General features: G+C 44.7%; 1 protein-coding gene across 8 annotated transcripts in view; it reads right to left on the bottom strand.

Annotated features, from left to right (window-relative positions):
* Positions 1-23075, bottom strand: part of LOC139756517 (6-phosphofructo-2-kinase/fructose-2,6-bisphosphatase-like) — a 444091-nt gene that overhangs the window by 384425 nt on the left and 36591 nt on the right. For 2 of the 8 annotated variants that reach the window (XM_071675986.1, XM_071675990.1), the window contains exons 1-2: positions 8540-8678; positions 7712-7834 (exon numbers count right to left, since the gene is read on the bottom strand). The exons of 5 other annotated variants lie outside the window; for them this stretch is intronic. In XM_071675986.1, coding sequence (XP_071532087.1) covers positions 7712-7725 — 14 coding nt within the window. In that variant the 5' untranslated portion in view covers positions 7726-7834; positions 8540-8678. Of the gene's footprint in view, positions 1-7711; positions 7835-8539; positions 8679-23075 lie in introns of those variants that run through there. One more of the 8 variants, XM_071675989.1, reaches the window with a different exon arrangement.

The following is a 23075-nucleotide window of genomic DNA, read 5'->3' as shown; positions in this document are numbered from 1 at the left end:
AGTAATAATAGGGTAAGAGTGATGTGTGGTAAAAAAATAGTGTGGCTGAGAGAGCAGAAGAGGGTGTATTGTAATGGCTTGGTCACATGGAGAGAATGAGTGAGGAAAGATTGACAAAGAGGATATGTGTGTCAGAGGTGGAGGGAACGAGAAGTGGGAGACCAAATTGGAGGTGGAAGGATGGGGTGAAAAAGATTTTGAGCGATTGGGGCCTGAACATGCAGGAGGGTGAAAGGCATGCGCGGAATAGAGTGAATTGGAATGATGTGGTATACCAGGGTCGAAATGCTGTCAATGGATTGAACCAGGGTATGTGAAGTGTCTGGAGTAAACCATGGAAAGTTTTGTGGGGCCTGGATGTGGAAAGGGAGCTATGGTTTTGGTGCATTATACACAACAGATAGAGACTAAGTGAGAACAAATGTGGCCTTTGTTGTCTTTTCCTAGCGCTACCTTGCGCACATGCGGGGGGAGGGGGGGTGTCATTTCATGTGTGGCGGGGTGGCAACGGGAATGAATAAAGGCAGCAAGTATGAATTATGTACATGTGTATATATGTATATGTCGAAATGTATAGGTATGTATATGTGTGTGCATGGACATGTATGTATATACATGTGTATGTGGGTGAGTTGGACCATTCTTTCGTGTTTCCTTGATACAAATGCTTTGTGGAAGGTATTAAGAGTATATGGTGAGGGATGTAAGTTGGTAAAAGCAGTGAAAAGCTTTTATCAAGGATGTAAGGCATGTGTAAGAGTAGGAAGAGAGGGAAGTGATTGGTTCCCAGTGAATGTCGGTTTGCAGCAGGGGTGCATGATGTCTCCATGGTTGTTTAATTTGTTTATGGATGGGGTTGTTAGGGAAATGAATGCAAGAGTTTTGGAGAAAGGGGCAAATATGCAGTCAGTTGTGGATGGCAGGGCTTGGGAAGTGAGTCAGTTGTTGTTCGCTGATGTTACAGCACTGGTGGCTGATTCGGGTGAGAAACTGCAGAAGTTGGTGACTGAGTTTGGCAAAGTGTGAAAGAAGCTGAGAGTAAATGTGAATAAGAGCAAGGTAATTTGGTTCAGTAGGGTTGAGGGACAAGTCAATTGGGAGGTAAGTTTGAATGGAGAAAATCTGGAGGAAGTGAAGTGTTTTAGATACCTGGGAGTGGATCTAGCAGCTGATGGAACCATTGAAGCGGAAGTGAGTCACAGGGTGGGGGAGGGGGCAAACGTTCTGGGAGCATTGAAGAATGTGTGGAAAGCGAGAATGAAGGAATAGTGGTTCCAACAATGTTATATGGTTGCGAGGCGTGGGCTATAGATAGTGTCGTGCGGAGGAGGGTGGATGTGTTGGAAAGGAGATGTTTGAGGACAATATGTGGTGTGAGGTGGTTTGATTAAGTAATGAAAGGGTAAGAGAATAATGTGTGGTAATGAAAAGACTGTGGTTGAGAGAGCAGAAGAGGGTGTATTGAAATGGTTTGGTCACATAGAGAGAATGTCTTTTCCTAGCGCTACCTCGCATGCACGGGGGTGCTGTTTTTCACTTGTGGTGGGGTGATGACAAGAATGGATGAATGCAGCATGTAGGAATATGTACGTGTGTATATATGTATATGTTTGTGTATGTATATGTATGTATACACTGAAATGTACAGGTATGTATATGTGCGTGCATGGGTGTGTATCTATATACATGTGTATGTGGGTGGGTTGGCCCATTCTTTCATGTATTTCCTTGTGATATCTCGCTAATGCGGGAGACAACGACTAAGTACAATATATATATATATATATATATATATATATATATATATATATATATATTATTTCTATTTTATTATACTTTGTCGCTGTCTCCCGCGTTTGCGAGGTAGCGCAAGGAAACAGACGAAAGAAATGGCCCAACCCCCCCCATACACGTGTATATACATACGTCCACACACGCAAATATACATACCTACACAGCTTTCCATGGTTTACCCCAGACGCTTCACATGCCTTGATTCAATCCACTGACAGCACGTCAACCCCGGTATACCACATCGCTCTAATTCACTCTATTCCTTGCCCTCCTTTCACCCTCCTGCATGTTCAGGCCCCGATCACACAAAATCTTTTTCACTCCATCTTTCCACCTCCAATTTGGTCTCCCTCTTCTCCTCGTTCCCTCCACCTCCGACACATATATCCTCTTGGTCAATCTTTCCTCACTCATTCTCTCCATGTGCCCAAACCACTTCAAAACACCCTCTTCTGCTCTCTCAACCACGCTCTTTTTATTTCCACACATCTCTCTTACCCTTACGTTACTCACTCGATCAAACCACCTCACACCACACATTGTCCTCAAACATCTCATTTCCAGCACATCCATCCTCCTGCGCACAACTCTATCCATAGCCCACGCCTCGCAACCATACAACATTGTTGGAACCACTATTCCTTCAAACATACCCATTTTTGCTTTCCGAGATAATGTTCTCGACTTCCACACATTCTTCAAGGCCCCCAGAATTTTCGCCCCCTCCCCCACCCTATGATCCACTTCCGCTTCCATGGTTCCATCCGCTGCCAGATCCACTACCAGATATCTAAAACACTTCACTTCCTCCAGTTTTTCTCCATTCAAACTCACCTCCCAATTGACTTGACCCTCAACCCTACTGTACCTAATAACCTTGCTCTTATTCACATTTACTCTTAACTTTCTTCTTCCACACACTTTACCAAACTCAGTCACCAGCTTCTGCAGTTTCTCACATGAATCAGCCACCAGCGCTGTATCATCAGCGAACAACAACTGACTCACTTCCCAAGCTCTCTCATCCCCAACAGACTTCATACTTGCCCCTCTTTCCAAAACTCTTGCATTTACCTGCCTAACAACCCCATCCATAAACAAATTAAACAACCATGGAGACATCACACACCCCTGCCGCAAACCTACATTCACTGAGAACCAATCACTTTCCTCTCTTCCTACACATACACATGCCTTACATCCTCGATAAAAACTTTTCACTGCTTCTAACAACTTTCCTCCCACACCATATATTCTTAATACCTTCCACAGAGCATCTCTATCAACTCTATCATATGCCTTCTCCAGATCCATAAATGCTACATACAAATCCATTTGCTTTTCTAAGTATTTCTCACATACATTCTTCAAAGCAAACACCTGATCCACACATCCTCTACCACTTCTGAAACCACACTGCTCTTCCCCAATCTGATGCTCTGTACATGCCTTCACCCTCTCAATCAATACCCTCCCATATAATTTACCAGGAATACTCAACAAACTTATACCTCTGTAATTTGAGCACTCACTCTTATCCCCTTTGCCTTTGTACAATGGCACTATGCACGCATTCCGCCAATCCTCAGGCACCTCACCATGAGTCATACATACTTTAAATAACCTTACCAACCAGTCAACAATACAGTCACCCCCGTTTTTAATAAATTCCACTGCAATACCATCCAAACCTGCTGCCTTGCCGGCTTTCATCTTCCGCAAAGCTTTCACTACCTCTTCTCTGTTTACCAAATCATTTTCCCTAACCCTCTCACTTTGCACACCACCTCGACCAAAACACCCTATATCTGCCACTCTATCATCAAACACATTCAACAAACCTTCAAAATACTCACTCCATCTCCTTCTCATATCACCACTACTTGTTATCACCTCCCCATTTGCGCCCTTCACTGAAGTTCCCATTTGCTCCCTTGTCTTACGCACTGTATTTACCTCCTTCCAGAACATCTTTTTATTCTCCCTAAAATTTAATGATACTCTCTCACCCCAACTCTCATTTGCCTCCACAAGATCATTATCTTGTGGAGGCTAAGGTGAAGATTTGTATGGGTTTTCAGAAAAGAAGAGTGAATGTTGGGGTGAAGAGGGTGGTGAGAGTAAGTGAGCTTGGGAAGGAGACCTGTGTGAGGAAGTACCAGGAGAGACTGAGTACAGAATGGAAAAAGGTGAGAACAATGGAAGTAAGGGGAGTGGGGGAGGAATGGGATGTATTTAGGGAATCAGTGATGGATTGCGCAAAAGATGCTTGTGGCATGAGAAGAGTGGGAGGTGGGTTGATTAGAAAGGGTAGTGAGTGGTGGGATGAAGAAGTAAGAGTATTAGTGAAAGAGAAGAGAGAGGCATTTGGACGATTTTTGCAGGGAAAAAATGCAATTGAGTGGGAGATGTATAAAAGAAAGAGACAGGAGGTCAAGAGAAAGGTGCAAGAGGTGATATATATATATATGTAAGGCATGTGTACGTGTAGGAAGAGAGGAAAGTGATTGGTTCTCAGTGAATGTAGGTTTGCGGCAGGGGTGTGTGATGTCTCCATGGTTGTTTAATTTGTTTATGGATGGGGGTTGTTAGGGAGGTAAATGCAAGAGTTTTGGAAAGAGGGGCAAGTATGAAGTCTGTTGGGGATGAGAGACCTTGGGAAGTGAGTCAGTTGTTGTTCGCTGATGATACAGCGCTGGTGGCTGATTCATGTGAGAAACTGCAGAAGCTGGTGACTGAGTTTGGAAAAGTGTGTGGAAGAAGAAAGTTAAGAGTAAATGTGAATAAGAGCAAGGTTATTAGGTACAGTAGGGTTGAGGGTCAAGTCAATTGGGAGGTGAGTTTGAATGGAGAAAAACTGGAGGAAGTGAAGTGTTTTAGATATCTGGGAGTGGATCTGGCAGCGGATGGAACCATGGAAGCGGAAGTGGATCATAGGGTGGGGGAGGGGGCGAAAATCCTGGGGGCCTTGAAGAATGTGTGGAAGTCGAGAACTTTATCTCGGAAAGCAAAAATGGGTATGTTTGAAGGAATAGTGGTTCCAACAATGTTGTATGGTTGCGAGGCGTGGGCTATGGATAGAGTTGTGCGCAGGAGGATGGATGTGCTGGAAATGAGATGTTTGAGGACAATGTGTGGTGTGAGGTGGGTTGATCGAGTGAGTAATGTAAGGGTAAGAGAGATGTGTGGAAATAAAAAGAGCGTGGTTGAGAGAGCAGAAGAGGGTGTTTTGAAGTGGTTTGGGCACATGGAGAGGATGAGTGAGGAAAGATTGACCAAGAGGATATATGTGTCGGAGGTGGAGGGAACGAGGAGAAGAGGGAGACCAAATTGGAGGTGGAAAGATGGAGTGAAAAAGATTTTGTGTGATCGGGGCCTGAACATGCAGGAGGGTGAAAGGAGGGCAAGGAATAGAGTGAATTGGAGCGATGTGGTATACCGGGGTTGACGTGCTGTCAGTGGATTGAAGCAAGGCATGTGAAGCGTCTGGGGTAAACCATGGAAAGCTGTGTAGGTATGTATATTTGCGTGTGTGGACGTATGTATATGCATGTGTATGGGGGGGGCCATCTCTTTCGTATGTTTCCTTGCGCTACCTTGCAAACGCGGGAGACAGCGACAAAGTATAATAAAAAAAAAAATAATAATAATATATATATATATATATATATATATATATATATATATATATATATATATATATATATATATATATCCCCTGGGGATAGGAGATTAAGAATACTTCCCACGTATTCCCTGCGTGTCGTAGAAGGCGACTAAAAGGGGAGGGAGCGGGGGGCTGGAAATCCTCCCCTCTCGTTTTTTTTTTTTTTTTTTTTTTTTCCCCCAAAAGAAGGAACAGAGAATTGGGCCAGGTGAGGGTATTCCCTCAAAGGCCCAGTCCTCTGTTCTTAACGCTACCTCGCTGATGTGGGAAATGGCGAATGGTTTGAAAGTAAAAGAAATATATATATATATATATATATATATATATATATATATATATATATATATATAATTTTTTTTTTTTTTCAAACTATTCACCATTTCCCACATTAGCGAGGTAGCGTTAAGAACAGAGGACTGGGCCTTTGAGGGAATACCCTCACCTGGCCCCCTTCTCTGTTCCTTCTTTTGGAAAATTAAAAAAAACAAGAGGGGAGGATTTCCAGCCCCCCGCTCCCTCCCCTTTTAGTCGCCTTCTACGACACGCAGGGCATACGTGGTATAGTATCTCTTGGGATAGGGGAGAAAGAACACTTCCCATGTATTACCTGTGTGTCATAGAAGGCAAATAAAAGAAGTGGGAGCACGGGGCTGGAAATCCTCCCCTTCAGCTTTTACTTTTCCAAAAAAGGAAAAGAGCAGCAGCTAAGTGAGGATTATCCCTCTAAGGCTCAGAACTCTGTTCTTGACACTACCTCGCTAACGTGGAAAATAGCGAATATGTATGAAATTCTTTTTTTTTAATAATTGATCGCGTTCTCCCACATTAGCGAGGTAGTGCCAGGAAACAGATGAAGAAAGATCCATCCACTCATGTACACACTTATATCAATATACACACATATGTACACATACATATAAACATATACAAATACATACTTTCATATACATACATATACATATATCCACATGTACATATTCATACTTTATCCATTCCTGGCACCAACCCACCTCACAGAAAACAGAATTGCCATCCTCTGTGTCAGCAAGGTAGTGCCAGGAAACAGACGAAGAAAGGTCACATCTGCTCACATTCAGACATGCGCTGTCATGTGTAACGCACCAAAACCACAACTCCTTATCCACATTTTACCCCAAAGCCCATTCTATGCTCTTGGGGCTCCTGTAGCACTCAGGAAGCTGGCCATGTCTGCTGGTAAGGACCACAATTCATGAAGTGTTGTGATTTGTGTGTGTCTGATACACAGAGAGCAGGGTAACTGAGCATTAAGTGTTCACTGTCTTCATTATAGAAGCTGTATTATAGACATGAAGGGTCTTGGAAAATGATGAAACTGTTGTTAGTGTTGTAGTAATGGGTAATGTCCACAGCATTAATAGGAGTGTGACTTATCTTTGTCTGGGAATGTGGTTTCTTATGAATATATGTCTGGTGGGCTGGAGTTCACAAGTAAGTTGAGAGGATACTAAGTGCTTACTGAGTTATCTCAGTGTGTTTTGTCAGAGCTCTATATACTAGGGGTGGGGAGATCTGTAAGCTGATGTTACTAAAGTGTAAGGCAGGGGTAAACTTTTTATTTCTACCTGGGGGTTGGTAGTTAGTTAAGGTGTGATTATGGAGGGAAGGGTCTAGTGCTGTTGCATGGGAGTGCTGAGAACATTGAGCAGGGACTATAGTGGGAGGGAGGACCTTTGTTTCAATGAATGAGTGTTGAAAGTTTGTGTGGCTGCAAGGCAGCTAGTAACTATTCTAAGTGTTCTATTCGGTATGGTTTGCAGTTTTTATGCTTGCTTTTGAGAGGATGAAGACCTGATAGGCGAGGCATTGTTTAAAAGTGCAGCAGATGAACTGTTTGTACAGGATACTGTGAGATTCTTGCCCAAAGTTAGTAAAGTTTGTATTCTTAGGGTATCTGCTTTGTGTGTTCTTTTGTGTTACTGGTGTGGGGAGTGACTGCTGTATGTGTCACACATAATGCCTAGAATGGATGGTTGTTTTGTTCAGTGGGAGTGATTGTCCATTCAATTTGACTAGAGGAAGTGAGCAGGATTTGTGTCTGTTTGGGGTCAAAAGAGTGATTAAAGACTTCTATGGATATCAAGACATCCTGGTTTTGGTAAGCTACTGTTCTAACTGTCATGTACAGCTGCCTATCTAATGTTGCTGAATATATGTTTGAGTGTTACCAGACTCCAGCTGTCTATGGTTATGCTGCAAGTAAAAATTTACCTTTGGTGTATCATTATGGGTTGATGAAAGGGAGTACAGTCTCATCAAAGAACTTCTCACTCCAAAGGAGTCCATCATTTTCCTGCTACTAGAAGTAGAGCAGCCTTAAAACTCCAAGAGCTCCTGGAAAAGGAGTCCTGAGGTAATCAAAAAAATAAATATGTAACTATATATTTAATAAGTGTGCATAAATCAAAGTGTACACTGACTGCATTGCATTCATGTGTATATAGATAGGTAAGAATAATAAATGGCCATGAGCAGGCAACATAATTACCCCAAGGTAAGTCTGTTACATACAAAAAATTACAGAATCTATCAAATTGCACCATTTATCCAATTTTTCTATGACTAAGCCAATGTAACATGAACTTAATAGAGGTAAGCTAATATGACTGAAGTACTACCACTCAGTACATTTTCTATATTTCTTTGAAGAATTTCCCGGAAAAAACTGAGCATCACTATCTCCAGGTTAGATTCATTAGAATAATGTAAAACAATGTTTCTTGAATGTAACACTTGAACTGTATAAGAGAAAATAGGTAGTAAGGATTTGCTAAGGTTAGGTTATGTCAGTTTATGTTGTCATATCTGATCAGATCTACATATCTGTTCAAATCAAATCACATGATGATGGGTTTACTTTTTATGGTTACATATAAGAGTTTTGTATAATTTCGTAATTTTCTATATTTAAAGAAACACCGGCGAAGCGTGTTCTATTCTATATGCCTGCGCGGCGCTACAACTATCTTTAAACCAAAACTGAATATTATCGTCTATAGTGACCACTCGAAAAAAACAACACTAAGAAAAGTCTGTTACCCTTATTTCTAAAAATATCGTAGCATGGCAATCAGGGAGTCCGGAGATGAGAGGATGAGCAGCCACCAGCTGATCCCGGCCGCCGCACCAGCTGACTGACTGACGTTGTTTGTTTACACTGAAGCAGAAGACCTGCGCCTCGTGGGTCAACCCGCTCAACACTGCACCAACCTAACCCCTATGTCAGCCACCTCTCATGGCCAACCTATTAATATTAATGCCTCGTTTTCAACTTCTGTTTCGATCTTATTTTTTTTTCGTGAAAACCTATCCGCGTGTGGTCTCTGAATGCAGTCTACATCTTCATATAATCAGGGGACTGTACTACTTTTGGAAGGCCGGCCATGCCATTCAGAATCTTCGCATTCACCTATAAACCTTACACAACCCCACCTCTCCTGTCTGCCAACTTTCCAACCTTGTATAGATATCTCCATCCAGGGCCGCCAACTGACATGATCACTGACGAAAGAATTGGCTAATGAACCCCCCAGGGTCACCAAGGATAAGGGGCAGTGGGGTCCACATGACAGGAAAGACCAACAAAATACAATTTTAAAAAATCATATTTCTTCTTATACTTTGTGTTATTACATCATCTACTTTACTCTGCTGGGCCCAAGGGGTTGCCAGTACCGCGCCCTCTCTGTGAGACTTACACCCTGCTGATGATATTCAGTATCCGTTTAATTTCTACTTATGACCATGGGAGGCACCTTACTCCTGCTGTTACTACTTACAGCTACTACTACTACCAGTAGTAGTAGTAGTAGTAGTAGTATCATTGATCACTACAATCAATCTTGATTTCCGACCTAATTCATTGTCAGTCAGTCTTCACACATTACGTGTAAAGCAATGATTGTCAATAGTACTGAACGAAATCACACTATCTGGTGAATATATACAGCTAAAGCATCAGCTGGGTGTCACATTTCTGATGAATCAACAATATATCTTCAAATGCAATATTCAGTGACATAATCACACATTTCCACTGTGAAATACACAAATGAGATCATTTCAGGAAACTAAGGACAATCAGCAATAAAGAGTTCCATTATATACTGGAGATGTTGCCGATAATCTTCACATTTTGTATCATCTGATGATGGCTCCTATCATGAACCAGCCTCATCCATGTACAAGTACCATTCTTCCTCTGACAATATCGCCGCGTCGCGTCTACTTCAAGGTCCAGTATCTAAGAACAAATCACTCGTTAAAGGTAAAGATTTCCTACTGTTCTCAGTAGGTAAACACTTAGAAGAAAATACTAATCCTACAAGAGTTATGTAACAGTTGGCTAACACTCCCCCGGGAATGTGAGGAATGCCACATGGGGACGGACACACCAGCAGCAACATCAACAAAGATGTACAGTTTCGAGGGAGGGAGGATGCTGCTGCGTCAGTACTGGGGGAGGTGAGGTAGCTCTTGCAGGAGGGATAGGCTGATCACTGCGGGGGCGCCGGAGGGACGAGGCATTGGCGTGGTGCTGCTGGAGGGGAGAAGCATTGGCGTGGTGCTGTTGGAGGGGGAGGCACTGCCGTGGTGCTACTGGAGGGAGGAAGCACTGCCGTCTTGCTGCCAGATGGGGAAGGCACTGCCGTGGTGCTGCTGGAGGAAGGAGGCATTACAGTGGCGTAATGTTGCTGCTGCTGGAGGAAGGAGGCGTTACAGGGGTCTTGTGTTGTTGCTACTGGAGAAAGGAGGCGTTACAGTGGTCTCACGTTGTTGCTGCTGAAGAAGTGAGGCGTTACAGTGGTTTCACGTTGCTGCTGCTGGGGGAAGAAGGCGTTACAGGTGTCTCATGTTGCTGCCACTGGAGGAAGAAGGCGTTACAGGGGTCTCATGTTGCTGCTGCTGGAGGAAGAAGGCGTTATAGGGGTCTCATGTTGCTGCTACTGGAGGAAAAAGGCGTTACAGGGGTCTCATGTTGCTGCTACTGGAGGAAGGAGGCGTTACAGTGGTCTCATGTTGCTGCTGCTGGAGGAAGAAGGCGTTACAGTGGTCTCATGTTCCTGCTACTGGAGGAGGGTGGCGTTGGTCTCATATTGCGGCGGCTGAAGAAGTGAGGCGTTACATGGGTTTCATATCGCGGCTGCTGGAAGAAGGCGTTATATGGGTCTCATGTAACTGCTGCTGAAGGACGGAGGCGTTACAGGGGTCCCATGTGGCTGCTGCTGGAGAAGTGAGGCGTTACACGGGTCTCATGTTGCTGCTGCTGGAGGAAGAAGGAGTTACATGGGTCTCATGTTGCTGCGGCTGGAGGAAGGAGGCGTTACATGGGTGTCATGTTGCTGTGGCTGGAGGAGTGAGGCGTTACAGTGGTGTCACGTTGCTGCTGCTAAAGGAATGAGGCTTTACAGTGGTCTCATGTTACTGCTGCTCAAAGAATGAGGCGTTGCAGGGGTCTCACGTTGCTGATGCTGGAGGAGTGAGGCGTTACAGTGGTCTCATGTTAGTGCTAATATAGAAAGGCGGCGTTACAAGGGTCTCGAGGTGCTACCACTGTAGGAAAGAGGCGTTACAGGAGAGCCATGTTGTCACTGATGGAGGAAGGGAGCGCTTGAAATTGAGGGACACAGGAGCCACCAGTAGGGTGGGATATACTGGGACACGGGAGCCACTAGTGAAGTGGGATATACTGGGACACGGGAGCCACTAGTAGGTCGAGATATACTGGGACATCGGAGCCACTAGTGGGGTGAGATATACTGGGACACGGGAGCCACTAGTGGGTAAGGTATACTGGGACACGGGAGCCACTAGTGGGGTGAGATATACTGGGACATGGGAGCCACTAGTGGGGTGAGATATACTGGGACACGGGAGCCACTAGTGGGGTGAGATATACTGGGACACGGGAGCCACTAGTGGGGTAAGGTATACTGGGACACGGGAGCCACTAGTGGGGTGAGATATACTGGGACACGGGAGCCACTAGTGGGGTGAGATATACTGGGACACGGGAGCCACTAGTGGGGTGAGATATACTGGGACACGGGAGCCACTAGTGGGGTGAGATATACTGGGACACGGGAGCCACTAGTGGGGTGAGATATACTGGGACACGGGAGCCACTTATGGAGTGGGATATAGCAACTACACGGGAATCCCAGGGGTAAGGTCAAATATCTTAGTCAACATTACCAACACTGACGATGATGATGATGATGATGATGATGATGATGATGATGAAGCTACGGCAACACATTCCATAATGATGATAATGATGATGATGATGATGATGAAGCTACGGCAACACATTCCATGATGATGATGACGATGATGATGATGATGATGAAGCTACGGCAACACATTTCATGATGATGATGATGATGATGAAGCTACGGCAACACATTTCATGATGATGATGATGATGATGAAGCTACGGCAACACATTTCATGATGATGATGATGATGAAGCTACGGCAACACATTTCATGATGATGATGATGATGATGAAGCTACGGCAACACATTTCATGATGATGATGATGATGATGACGATGATGATGGCGCTATGGCAACACATTTCATGATGATGATGATGATGATGATGATGATGATGATGGTGAAGCTACGGCAACCCATTTCATGATGATGATGATGATGATGATGATGATGAAGCTACGGCAACACATTTCATGATGATGATGATGATGATGATGATGATAATGAAGCTACGGCAACACATTTCATGATGATGATGATGATGATGATGGAGCTATGGCAACACATTTCATGATGATGATGATGATGATGAAGCTACGGCAACACATTTCATGATGATGATGATGATGAAGCTACGGCAACACATTTCATGATGATGATGATGATGAAACTACGGCAACACATTTCATGATGATGATGATGATGATGATGATGATGATAAAGCTATGGCAACACATTTCATGATGATGTGATGATGATGACGATGAAGCTATGGCAACACATATCATGATGACGATGATGATGATGATGGAGCAATGGTAACATTTCATGATGATGATGGAGCTATGGCAACACATTTCACGATGATGATGATGGACCTATGGCAACACATTTCATGATGATAAAGCTATGGCAACACATTTCATGATGATGATGATGATGATGATGATGGAGCAATAGCAACACATTTCATGATTATGATGATGATGAAGCTATGGCAACACATTTCATGATATGATGATGATGGAGCAACAGCAACACATTTCATGATTATGATGACGATGACGATGATGACGAAGCTATGGCAACACATTTCATGATGACGATGATGAGGGATGATGGAGCTATGGCAACACATTTGATGATGATGATAATGGAGCTATGGCAACACATTTCATGATGATGATGATGATGATGATGATGATGATGATGATGGTGGAGCTATGGCAACACATCTCATGATGATGATGATGATGATGTAGCTATGGCAACACATTTCATGATGGTGATGGAGCTATGGCAACCCATTTCATGATGATGATGGAGCTATGGCAATACATTTCATAATGATGATGATGATGGAGTTATGGCAACATCTCATGATGGTGGAGCTATGGCAACAAATTTCATGATGATGATGATGGTGCTATGGCAACACATTTCATGATGATGATGATGATGATGAAGCTACGGCAACACATTCATGATGATGATGATAAAGCTACAGCAACACATTTCATGATGATGATGATGATGGAGCTATGGCAACACATTTCATGATGATGGTGATGAAGCTATGACAACATTTCATGATGATGCTATGGTAACACATTTCATGACGATGAAGCTATGGCAACACATTTCATGATGAAACTATGGCAACATATTTCATGATGATGATGCTATGGCAACACATCTCATGATGCTATGGCGATGCATTTCATGAAGCTATGGCAACACATTTCATGAAGTTATAGCAACACATTTCATGATGATAATGCTATGGCAACATATTTCATGATGATGCTATGGCAACATAGTTCATGATGATGCTATGGCAACACATTTCATGATGAAGCTATGGCAACACATTTCATTATGATGCTATGGCAACATATTTCATGATAAAGCTATGGCAACACATTTCATGATGATGAAGCTATGGCAACATATTTCATGATGATGCTATGGCAACACATTTCATGATGATGAAGCTATGGCAACACATTTAATTATGAAGCTATGGCAACACACTTCATGATTACGCTATGGCAACATATTTCATGATGAAGCTATGGCAACACATCTCATGATGCTATGGCAAAACATTTCATGATGATGCTATGGCAACATATTTCATGATGCTATGGCAACACATTTCATGATGATGCTATGGCAACACATCTAATGATGAAGCTATGGCAACACATTTCATGATGATGCTATGGCAACACATTTTATGATGATGATGATGCTATGGCAACACATTTCATGAATGTTGCTATGGCAACACATTTCATGATGATGCTATGGCAACACATTTCATTATGATGAAGCTATGGCAACTCATTTGATGATCATGCTATGGCAACACATTTCATGATGAAGCTATGGCAACACATTTCATGATTAAGCTTATGGCAACATATTACATGAAGCTATGGCATCACATTTCATGATGCTATGGCAACACATTTCATGATGATGCTATGGCAACGCATTTCATGATGAAGCTATGGGATCACATTCATGATGACGGTGATGATGAAGCTATGGCGACACATTTCACGAACACTTGTATAAGTGTTCATCATTACGCGTGAAGAAACCAGAAAATATAACTAAAATTGTGGCAAAGAATTAAGCGGGTGGCAGCCGAGAGAGAGAGAGAGAGAGAGAGAGAGAGAGAGAGAGAGAGAGAGAGAGAGAGAGAGCCATGCCACAACAGCAGACTCAGTTCGACTGTACCCTGCCAACCGTCTCTCAGTGGCAAATGACTTGGCAGAACTTCGTGCACACAGCCACATCTCAGCCTCGCCACGAAGTAAACGAGATAAAAGGCAAATTAGTAACTTCTCAAAATGTACTTGTAATACCCAGCTGAACCAACCCACCATATTTTACCCAAAAGTTGAACAAGTAAACAATGATATCAAAACCAGGAATGTCGGACCTAAGAACCATATCCCAGCTACAACTCCCAGGCAAACTTTATGAAGGAATTATGATCACACGTTAAGAGGACATCTTAGGATCAACAACTTCTATAACACTCATCAGTATGGCTTCCGGAGTGACAATGGCAACCATGTCAACAATCGCGATTGCTACAGACAAAAAAAAAAGAAATCGCAATTTCCAGAGGTCAAGGATACATTGATCCAGCTGTAAGCAAAGCCATGACAAACTGTGGACGAACAGCCAATAATAAACACTCGTCCTGACTGAGGAGCGTTAAAGTGGTGTCCGGAACCCCCAGTTGGTTCATCTGATCACATTCTCATAAATGTGTCTTCTGACGGCTCCTCAACACCCGCCCCCCCTCCAGCAGCCCCTTCTAAGTGTAAGTACTGGCACCTCAACAAAGTGGACAGGAATAGCTTGCATAACTTCTTTTCTGACTTGCCTTGGGTAAATTACTGTCTCTTACGTGGTGATGCTTGTGTGTTTACCAAACGTATAGCAGAGGTTATTCTTCTGGGAATGGAAGCATTTATCCCGTCTTGCTCCAAGACGACCTCTTCTTCCAACCCATGGTTCAACCGTTCCTGTTATGAGGCCATTCAGGCAAGGGATCAGGCATATCGGGCTTGGAAAAACTCTCCTTCCTCTGACTCACAATCAACTTTTATCACCGCCCGTAATCACTGCAAGCTAGTGAGGCCAAGTGTTACTTTATTTAAAGGAAGTGCGATAACCTCTCCTCGTTATCCAGTGATAGGTCTTTCTGGTCTTTAGTTAAGGGCATCTCTAACAACTTCTGTCGCTCTACCTTTCCTTCACTTTACCGTCCTGACGGTACTATAACTGTCTCTCCCGTAGACAAAGCTACTCTCTTGGGCTCCCGTTCCTCCTCTAACTCCACCTTGGATGACCCTAACTTCACCCTCTCCTTTCCTTAGTAATCGTGCGTCTCCTTCCGTAATCTCTTTTCGGACTGTCCGAAAAGCGCTTCTTTCTCTGAGCACAAGCAAGGCTTATGGTCCTGATGGACCCCGTGTGCTGAAAGAGTCTGCCTCTGAACCTGCACTTGTGCTTGCTTGTCTGTTCCATTTGTGTTTAAAAACCAGAACTTTTCCTTCTTCCAGGGAGCATTGGTAAATGAGTCGTACAGGTGACCTATCGAACCCCCAAACTATCGTCCCGTTGCTTTACCATCTACCATTTTCAAAGTCTTTGGATCCCTCCTCAGTTTCTCTATCCTTAAACACCTCGAACATCAAAGTCATCTCTGATCACTAGTATGGCATCTGTAAGGTAAGATCCACTAGTGATATTCTTTCCTATCTTACTAATGTCTGGTCATCATCCCTAGAAAATTTTGGGGAGTCATGTGTAGTTACCCTTGACGGATCTAAGATTTTTGACGGTGTGGCATCGGGGTCTCATCTCTAAGCTCCCCTGCTGGGGCTTCCCTCCCTCATCTTGCTCCCTCTGGCCGATCTGTCTCTGTGGTTGTTGATGGATCAGCCTCCCCCCACCCATTTCCTCACCACCAGCGGTGTCCCTCAAGGTTCTGTCCTGCCTCCAACACTTTTTCTTTTTTATCAGCGATTTCCTTTCTTCCACAAATAATCCAATGTACTAATACACTGATGACTCAAAACTGTATTCATCCATATCCTTTAAGTCTGCTCCTTCTTCTCTCACTCGATCTGCATCTCATCTTGACACAACTTCCTCAATAATCTCAGACTTGGACAAGATATCTCCGTGGGATAGACGAAATCTGGTTAGGTTTATAACCTGTAAGAGCCAGTTTCTACCTATCTATCGAAAACTCCACGCAATTTTACTCTTTCCTTTGACGGTTCTGTAATTCCACCTCTTGACTCAGTGAACACACTTGGTATTACTGTAACATCCACTCTTTCTTCGAAATATTTTATTACGGAAATCGCGAAGTCTGTGTCTAAGAAACTGGGTCTCTTGTTTGGACGTCGAAACTTCTTGTCATTTGATCAGTTGCTCCGTTTATATGAAGGATTGATTCGTTCTTGTATGGAGTACTGCTCTCACATCTGGGGTAGTTCTAGCTCTGCATCCTTACTTGACTGAGTTGAGTAGAAAGCGATCCAAATTCTAAGCTTTCAACTTCCTATCTTGACCCTCTTGCCCTTCCGCCTCAAAGTTGGTTCATTTTCCCTCCACTACAGGTATCACTTTGGTTTTTCCTCCCGAGAGCTGGCTGCTTGTGTGCCCCCCACCACTAGCCAGACAACGCAGTACTCGGCCAGCTGCTGCGTCACATGATTACTGTGTGGCCGTTGGCAACTCAAGGGTTGTGTGGGCCAGTTTGACAACTGCTTCTTCCCCAACACCTTTGGATCTCTCTATCCTGTCATGTGCTTCCCAATAACTATGACCTGACACATAAAAGACAGCATTTTCATTTCCTCCAAAGTTCGTAAATACTTCCCTTTGTCTCATCTCTTTACGTTTCACAATCCTTTTTATAATTCAATTAAGGTCCGGCCTTGATGTGGACCAATTAAGGCCCAGCCTTGATGTGGACCAATTAAGGTCCGGCCTTGATGTGGAACAATTAAGGCCCAGCCTTGATGTGGACCAATTAAGGCCCAGCCTTGATGTGGACCAATTAAGGCCCAGCCTTGATGTGGACCAATTAAGGCCCAGCCTTGATGTGGAACAATTAAGGCCCAGCCTTGATGTGGACCAATTAAAGCCCAGCCTTGATGTGGACCAATTAAGGCCCAGCCTTGATGTGGACCAATTAAGGCCCAGCCTTGATGTGGACCAATTAAGGCCCAGCCTTGATGTGGACCAATTAAGGCCCAGCCTTGATGTGGAACAATTAAGGCCCAGCCTTGATGTGGACCAATTAAAGCCCAGCCTTGATGTGGACCAATTAAGGCCCAGCCTTGATGTGGACCAATTAAGGCCCAGCCTTGATGTGGACCAATTAAGGCCCAGCCTTGATGTGAACCTCCAGCGGAATGAAAAAGTGGGAAGTTATAGGTTGGGAGGTGTCTGAAGACGTGTTGTGTTGTTTGGTGGGGTGGTACCTGGTAGGGAGTTGTCTGGTGGGGAGGTACCTGGTGGGGAGTTGTTTGGTGGGGAGTTGTCAGGTGGGGAAGTATCTGGTAGGAAAGTGTCTGGTAGGAAAGTGTCTGGTGGGTAAGTGTCTGGTGGGGAGGTGTCTGGTGGAAAAGTGTCTAGTGGGAAAGTGTCTGGTGGGAATGTGTCTAGTGAGAAGTGTCTGGTGGGAAAGTGTCTGGTGGGGAAGTGTCTTGTGGGAAAGTGTCTGGTGGGGAGGTGTCTTGTGGAAAAGTGTCTGGTAGGGAGGTGTCTGGTGGGGAGATGTCTGGTGGGAAAGTGCCTGGTGGGAAAGTGTCTGGTAAGGAGGTATCTGGTAGGGATATGTCTGGTGGGAAAGTGTCTGGTGGAGTGTGGTGGGGAAGTGTCTGGTGGAGTGCGGTTGGGGTTGTTGTGGGGAGATGTCTAGTGGAGTGTGGTGGGGATCTTCCTGGTTGGGTGTGATGGGGAGGTGTCTGGTTGGGTGTGATGGGAGGTGTCTGGTTGGGTGTGGTGGGGAAGTGTCTGGTTGGGTGTGATGGAGAGGTGTCTGGTTGGGTGTGGTGGGGAGGTGTCTGGGTGGGTGTGGTAGGGAGGTGTCTGGTGGGGAGGTGTCTGGTGGGGAGGTTGGGTTCCCCAGGTGTGGTCACATCTGGAGAAGGTGTTGGTGTGCTGGAGACATCCCCGGCCACACTGAACTATATAAATATTTCTTCTCTTCAAGTAGAACTCAAATAAATCAATCTCGTTTTTTGTTAAGACGACTTAAGCTGGCAGACAGTTATAATGAACTGGATAATTCCATGTTGCATAGACAGGTGAAGAGCGAATCTTAACATCACTTCAGTTCCAGGCGTAACTGGCCCAGTTGTCAGTGTCATCTACCGTTGATAGGCTCAGCCACAGTCCTGTCTTTGCTAGCCAAGAAAATCCACAATATAATCCACATGTTGTCTGGATCATGAGGCAGACCAGCCCATCTCAGGAACTCCAGAAATGTCCAAGGTTAAGCGGCATAAACCGGTCCAGAATTAATATGGCAAGGTGAGTCGACGCCACCCACAACCCTGCTCTGGTGGACCTGTTCGTCATGACCGTCTGTATGGCATCATCTGCTGGCCAACATGCCAGCCAATACCTCGATGCTTCACATGACGCACACAGGTTCCCAGGAGGAAGGAAAGCAACGCTACTGGAAGGACACACGAGAAATAAAATCTTTTCAAAACCAGAGATAAAGTCATACTTCGTTTAGTGTGCAACAAGACGTCTCTCCCCGAACGCGATCATGACAAACTTTACATGCGTCAATAAACGGTGGAAATGACAGCAAAAATGGAAATAGGTGAAGAAAGAAGTGAAAGATGGAGTAAACACAGAAGGATGCGGAAGAGCCAACAGGAGGATGAGGTGAGAATTAATGAGTGGGTCGATCGGGAGGAAGGAGGTAGTGCGGAGTGCCATGTAAGGACACATCACACAGGAACCATCAACATACAGCAATACAATACTGCATAAATACTGCACAAGTGTATGTAGTACTGCATAAATACTGCATAAGTGTATGTAGTACTGGATAAATACTGCATAAGTGTATGTAGTACTGCATAAGTACTGCACAAGTGTATGTAGTACTGAATAAATACTGTACAAGTGTATGTAGTACTGCATAAGTACTGTACAAGTGTATGTAGTACTGAATAAATACTGCACAAGTGTATGTAGTACTGAATAAATACTGCATAAGTGTATGTAGTACTGGATAAATACTGTACAGGTGTATGTAGTACTGGATAAATACTGTACAGGTGTATGTAGTACTGGATAAATACTGTACAGGTGTATGTAGTACTGGATAAATACTGTACAGGTGTATGTAGTACTGGATAAATACTGTACAGGTGTGTGTAGTACTGGATAAATACTGTACTGGTGTGTGTAGTACTGGATAAATACTGTACTGGTGTGTGTAGTACTGGATAAATACTGTACTGGTGTGTGTAGTACTGGATAAATACTGTACTGGTGTGTGTAGTACTGGATAAATACTGTACAGGTGTATGTAGTACTGGATAAATACTGTACTGGTGTGTCTAGTACTGGATAAATACTGTACTGGTGTGTGTAGTACTGGATAAATACTGTACTGGTGTATGTAGTACTGGATAAATACTGTACAGGTGTATGTAGTAAATACAGGTATAAGACCAGTCATATACCTAGCATTGTAAACGTCATAAGCAATCCAGGACTAAGTGCAGAACTATGCAAGAGAACAACACAGTTTTCTGTTACTGTGGCTATGTGGTGTGTCATCTCGTGTATTACTGTAATCATCCATCACTTAAACCTGCCTGTACACACCTGCCACCCTGACCAGAGTAGATATGCCTCGCTCACTTATAAGTGACCAGCTCACCTTGATCTTAAGTTCTTTTATCATTAACTAGTGACTTTCATGTCCTGCCAGTTCTCTACTATATGCAATACCTCATCGTTTATATTTAGCCAACTGACCACCTAATTTCAATAGACCGTTATTCATTTATTCACTTAGTGTATCTGTATGCCATACAGCTACGCGCACTATTGCATAATCGTCATCATGCAAAATTAATTCAGTAATGAATCATCATTGCCAATGTTTGCCTTCCTGTACGTATGTATGTGACTGTCACTGTATACATGACCAGGTGAGGTCACCTAGTGAAGGCCTGCCTCACACGGTCACTGTATACATGACCAGGTGAGGTCACCTAGTGAAGGCCTGCCTCACACGGTCACTGTATACATGACCAGGTGAGGTCACCTAGTGAAGGCCTGCCTCACACGGTCACTGTATACATGACCAGGTGAGGTCACCTAGTGAAGGCCTGCCTCACACGGTCACTGTATACATGACCAGGTGAGGTCACCTAGTGAAGGCCTGCCTCACCCGGTCACTGTATACATGACCAGGTGAGGTCACCTAGTGAAGGCCTACCTCACCCGGTCACTGTATACATGACCAGGTGAGGTCACCTAGTGAAGGCCTGCCTCACCCGGTCACTGTATACATGACCAGGTGAGGTCACCTAGTGAAGGCCTACCTCACCCGGTCACTGTATACATGACCAAGTGAGGTCACCTAGTGAAGGCCTGCCTCACCCGGTCACTGTATACATGACCAGGTGAGGTCACCTAGTGAAGGCCTGCCTCACCTGGTCACCCACCACAGGCAGCTGTGAGCGCGGGTAACAAGACTAACGGTAACAAATGACTGTCTATATTATCAATATTTTATTACTTGATTATTCCTCATATTTCCCATCTCTTCTTCCGGACCTCAGGGGGTTTGCCCCAGGTATCCGGGGTCCGACCTGTCGGTGGGCCAGCACACCCCTCCCCCACTAGGGTTCGAGCAAGGCCGCAGCTGCTGTGTTGCTGAGATGTTGGACTACATGACGCCCAGGCTGGGCGAGCTGCTGCTGTCACAGCCACACTGGGCAGTGTGACAGGTGATGTACCGATGTACTGGGCAGTGTGACAGGTGATGTAACGATGTACTGGGCAGTGTGACAAGTGATGTATCGATGTACTGGGCAGTGTGACAGGTGATGTAATGATGTACTGGGCAGTGTGACAGGTGATGTACCGATGTACTGGGCAGTGTGACAAGTGATGTATCGATGTACTGGGCAGTGTGACAGGTGATGTACCGATGTACTGGGCAGTGTGACAAGTGATGTATCGATGTACTGGGCAGTGTGACAGGTGATGTATCGATGTACTGGGCAGTGTGACAGGTGATGTAACGATGTACTGGGCAGTGTGACAGGTGATGTACCGATGTACTGGGCAGTGTGACAGGTGATGTACCGATGTACTAGGCAGTGTGACAAGTGATGTACCGATGTACTGAGCAGTGTGACAGGTGATGTATCGATGTACTGGGCAGTGTGACAGGTGATGTACCGATGTACTGGGCAGTGTGACAGGTGATGTACCGATGTACTGGGCAGTGTGACAGGTGATGTACCGATGTACTGGGCAGTGTGACAGGTGATGTACCGATGTACTGGGCAGTGTGACAGGTGATGTAACGATGTACTGGGCAGTGTGACAGGTGATGTACCGATGTACTGGGCAGTGTGACAGGTGATGTAACGATGTACTGGGCAGTGTGACAGGTGATGTAACGATGTTCTAGGCAGTGTGACAGGTGATGTACCGATGTACTGGGCAGTGTGACAGGTGATGTACCGATGTACTGGGCAGTGTGACAGGTGATGTAACGATGTACTGGGCAGTGTGACAGGTGATGTAACGATGTACTGGGCAGTGTGACAGGTGATGTAACGATGTACTGGGCAGTGTGACAGGTGATGTACCGATGTACTGGGCAGTGTGACAGGTGATGTAACGATGTACTGGGCAGTGTGACAGGTGATGTACCGATGTACTGGGCAGTGTGACAGGTGATGTAACGATGTACTGGGCAGTGTGACAGGTGATGTACCGATGTACTGGGCAGTGTGACAGGTGATGTACCGATGTACTGGGCAGTGTGACAGGTGATGTACCGATGTACTGGGCAGTGTGACAGGTGATGTAACGATGTACTGGGCAGTGTGACAGGTGATGTAACGATGTACTGGGCAGTGTGACAGGTGATGTACCGATGTACTGGGCAGTGTGACAGGTGATGTACCGATGTACTAGGCAGTGTGACAAGTGATGTACCGATGTACTGGGCAGTGTGACAGGTGATGTACCGATGTACTAGGCAGTGTGACAAGTGATGTACCGATGTACTGGGCAGTGACAAGTGATGTACCGATGTACTGGGCAGTGTGACAGGTGATGTACCGATGTACTGGGCAGTGTGACAGGTGATGTAACGATGTACTGGGCAGTGTGACAGGTGATGTAACGATGTACTGGGCAGTGTGACAGGTGATGTACCGATGTACTGGGCAGTGTGACAGGTGATGTACCGATGTACTGGGCAGTGTGACAGGTGATGTAACGATGTACTAGGCAGTGTGACAAGTGATGTACCGATGTACTGGGCAGTGTGACAGGTGATGTATCGATGTACTGGGCAGTGTGACAAGTGATGTACCGATGTACTGGGCAGTGTGACAGGTGATGTACCGATGTACTAGGCAGTGTGACAAGTGATGTACCGATGTACTGGGCAGTGACAAGTGATGTACCGATGTACTGGGCAGTGTGAGGAGTCCACTGTCACACTCCTGTAAGTGTGAGGAGCGTCTTGGGCAGAAGCTAGCGAGTGTCTCACAGATAGCGAGCCAGCAGTTATGTGGGATCTTAATGAG

The sequence above is a fragment of the Panulirus ornatus genome, chromosome 22 (assembly GCF_036320965.1).
Source record: "Panulirus ornatus isolate Po-2019 chromosome 22, ASM3632096v1, whole genome shotgun sequence".
Lineage (NCBI taxonomy): Eukaryota > Metazoa > Arthropoda > Malacostraca > Decapoda > Palinuridae > Panulirus > Panulirus ornatus.
Note: the sequence above shows the minus strand (reverse complement) of the source record. Positions and strands in the feature narration are given on the sequence as shown.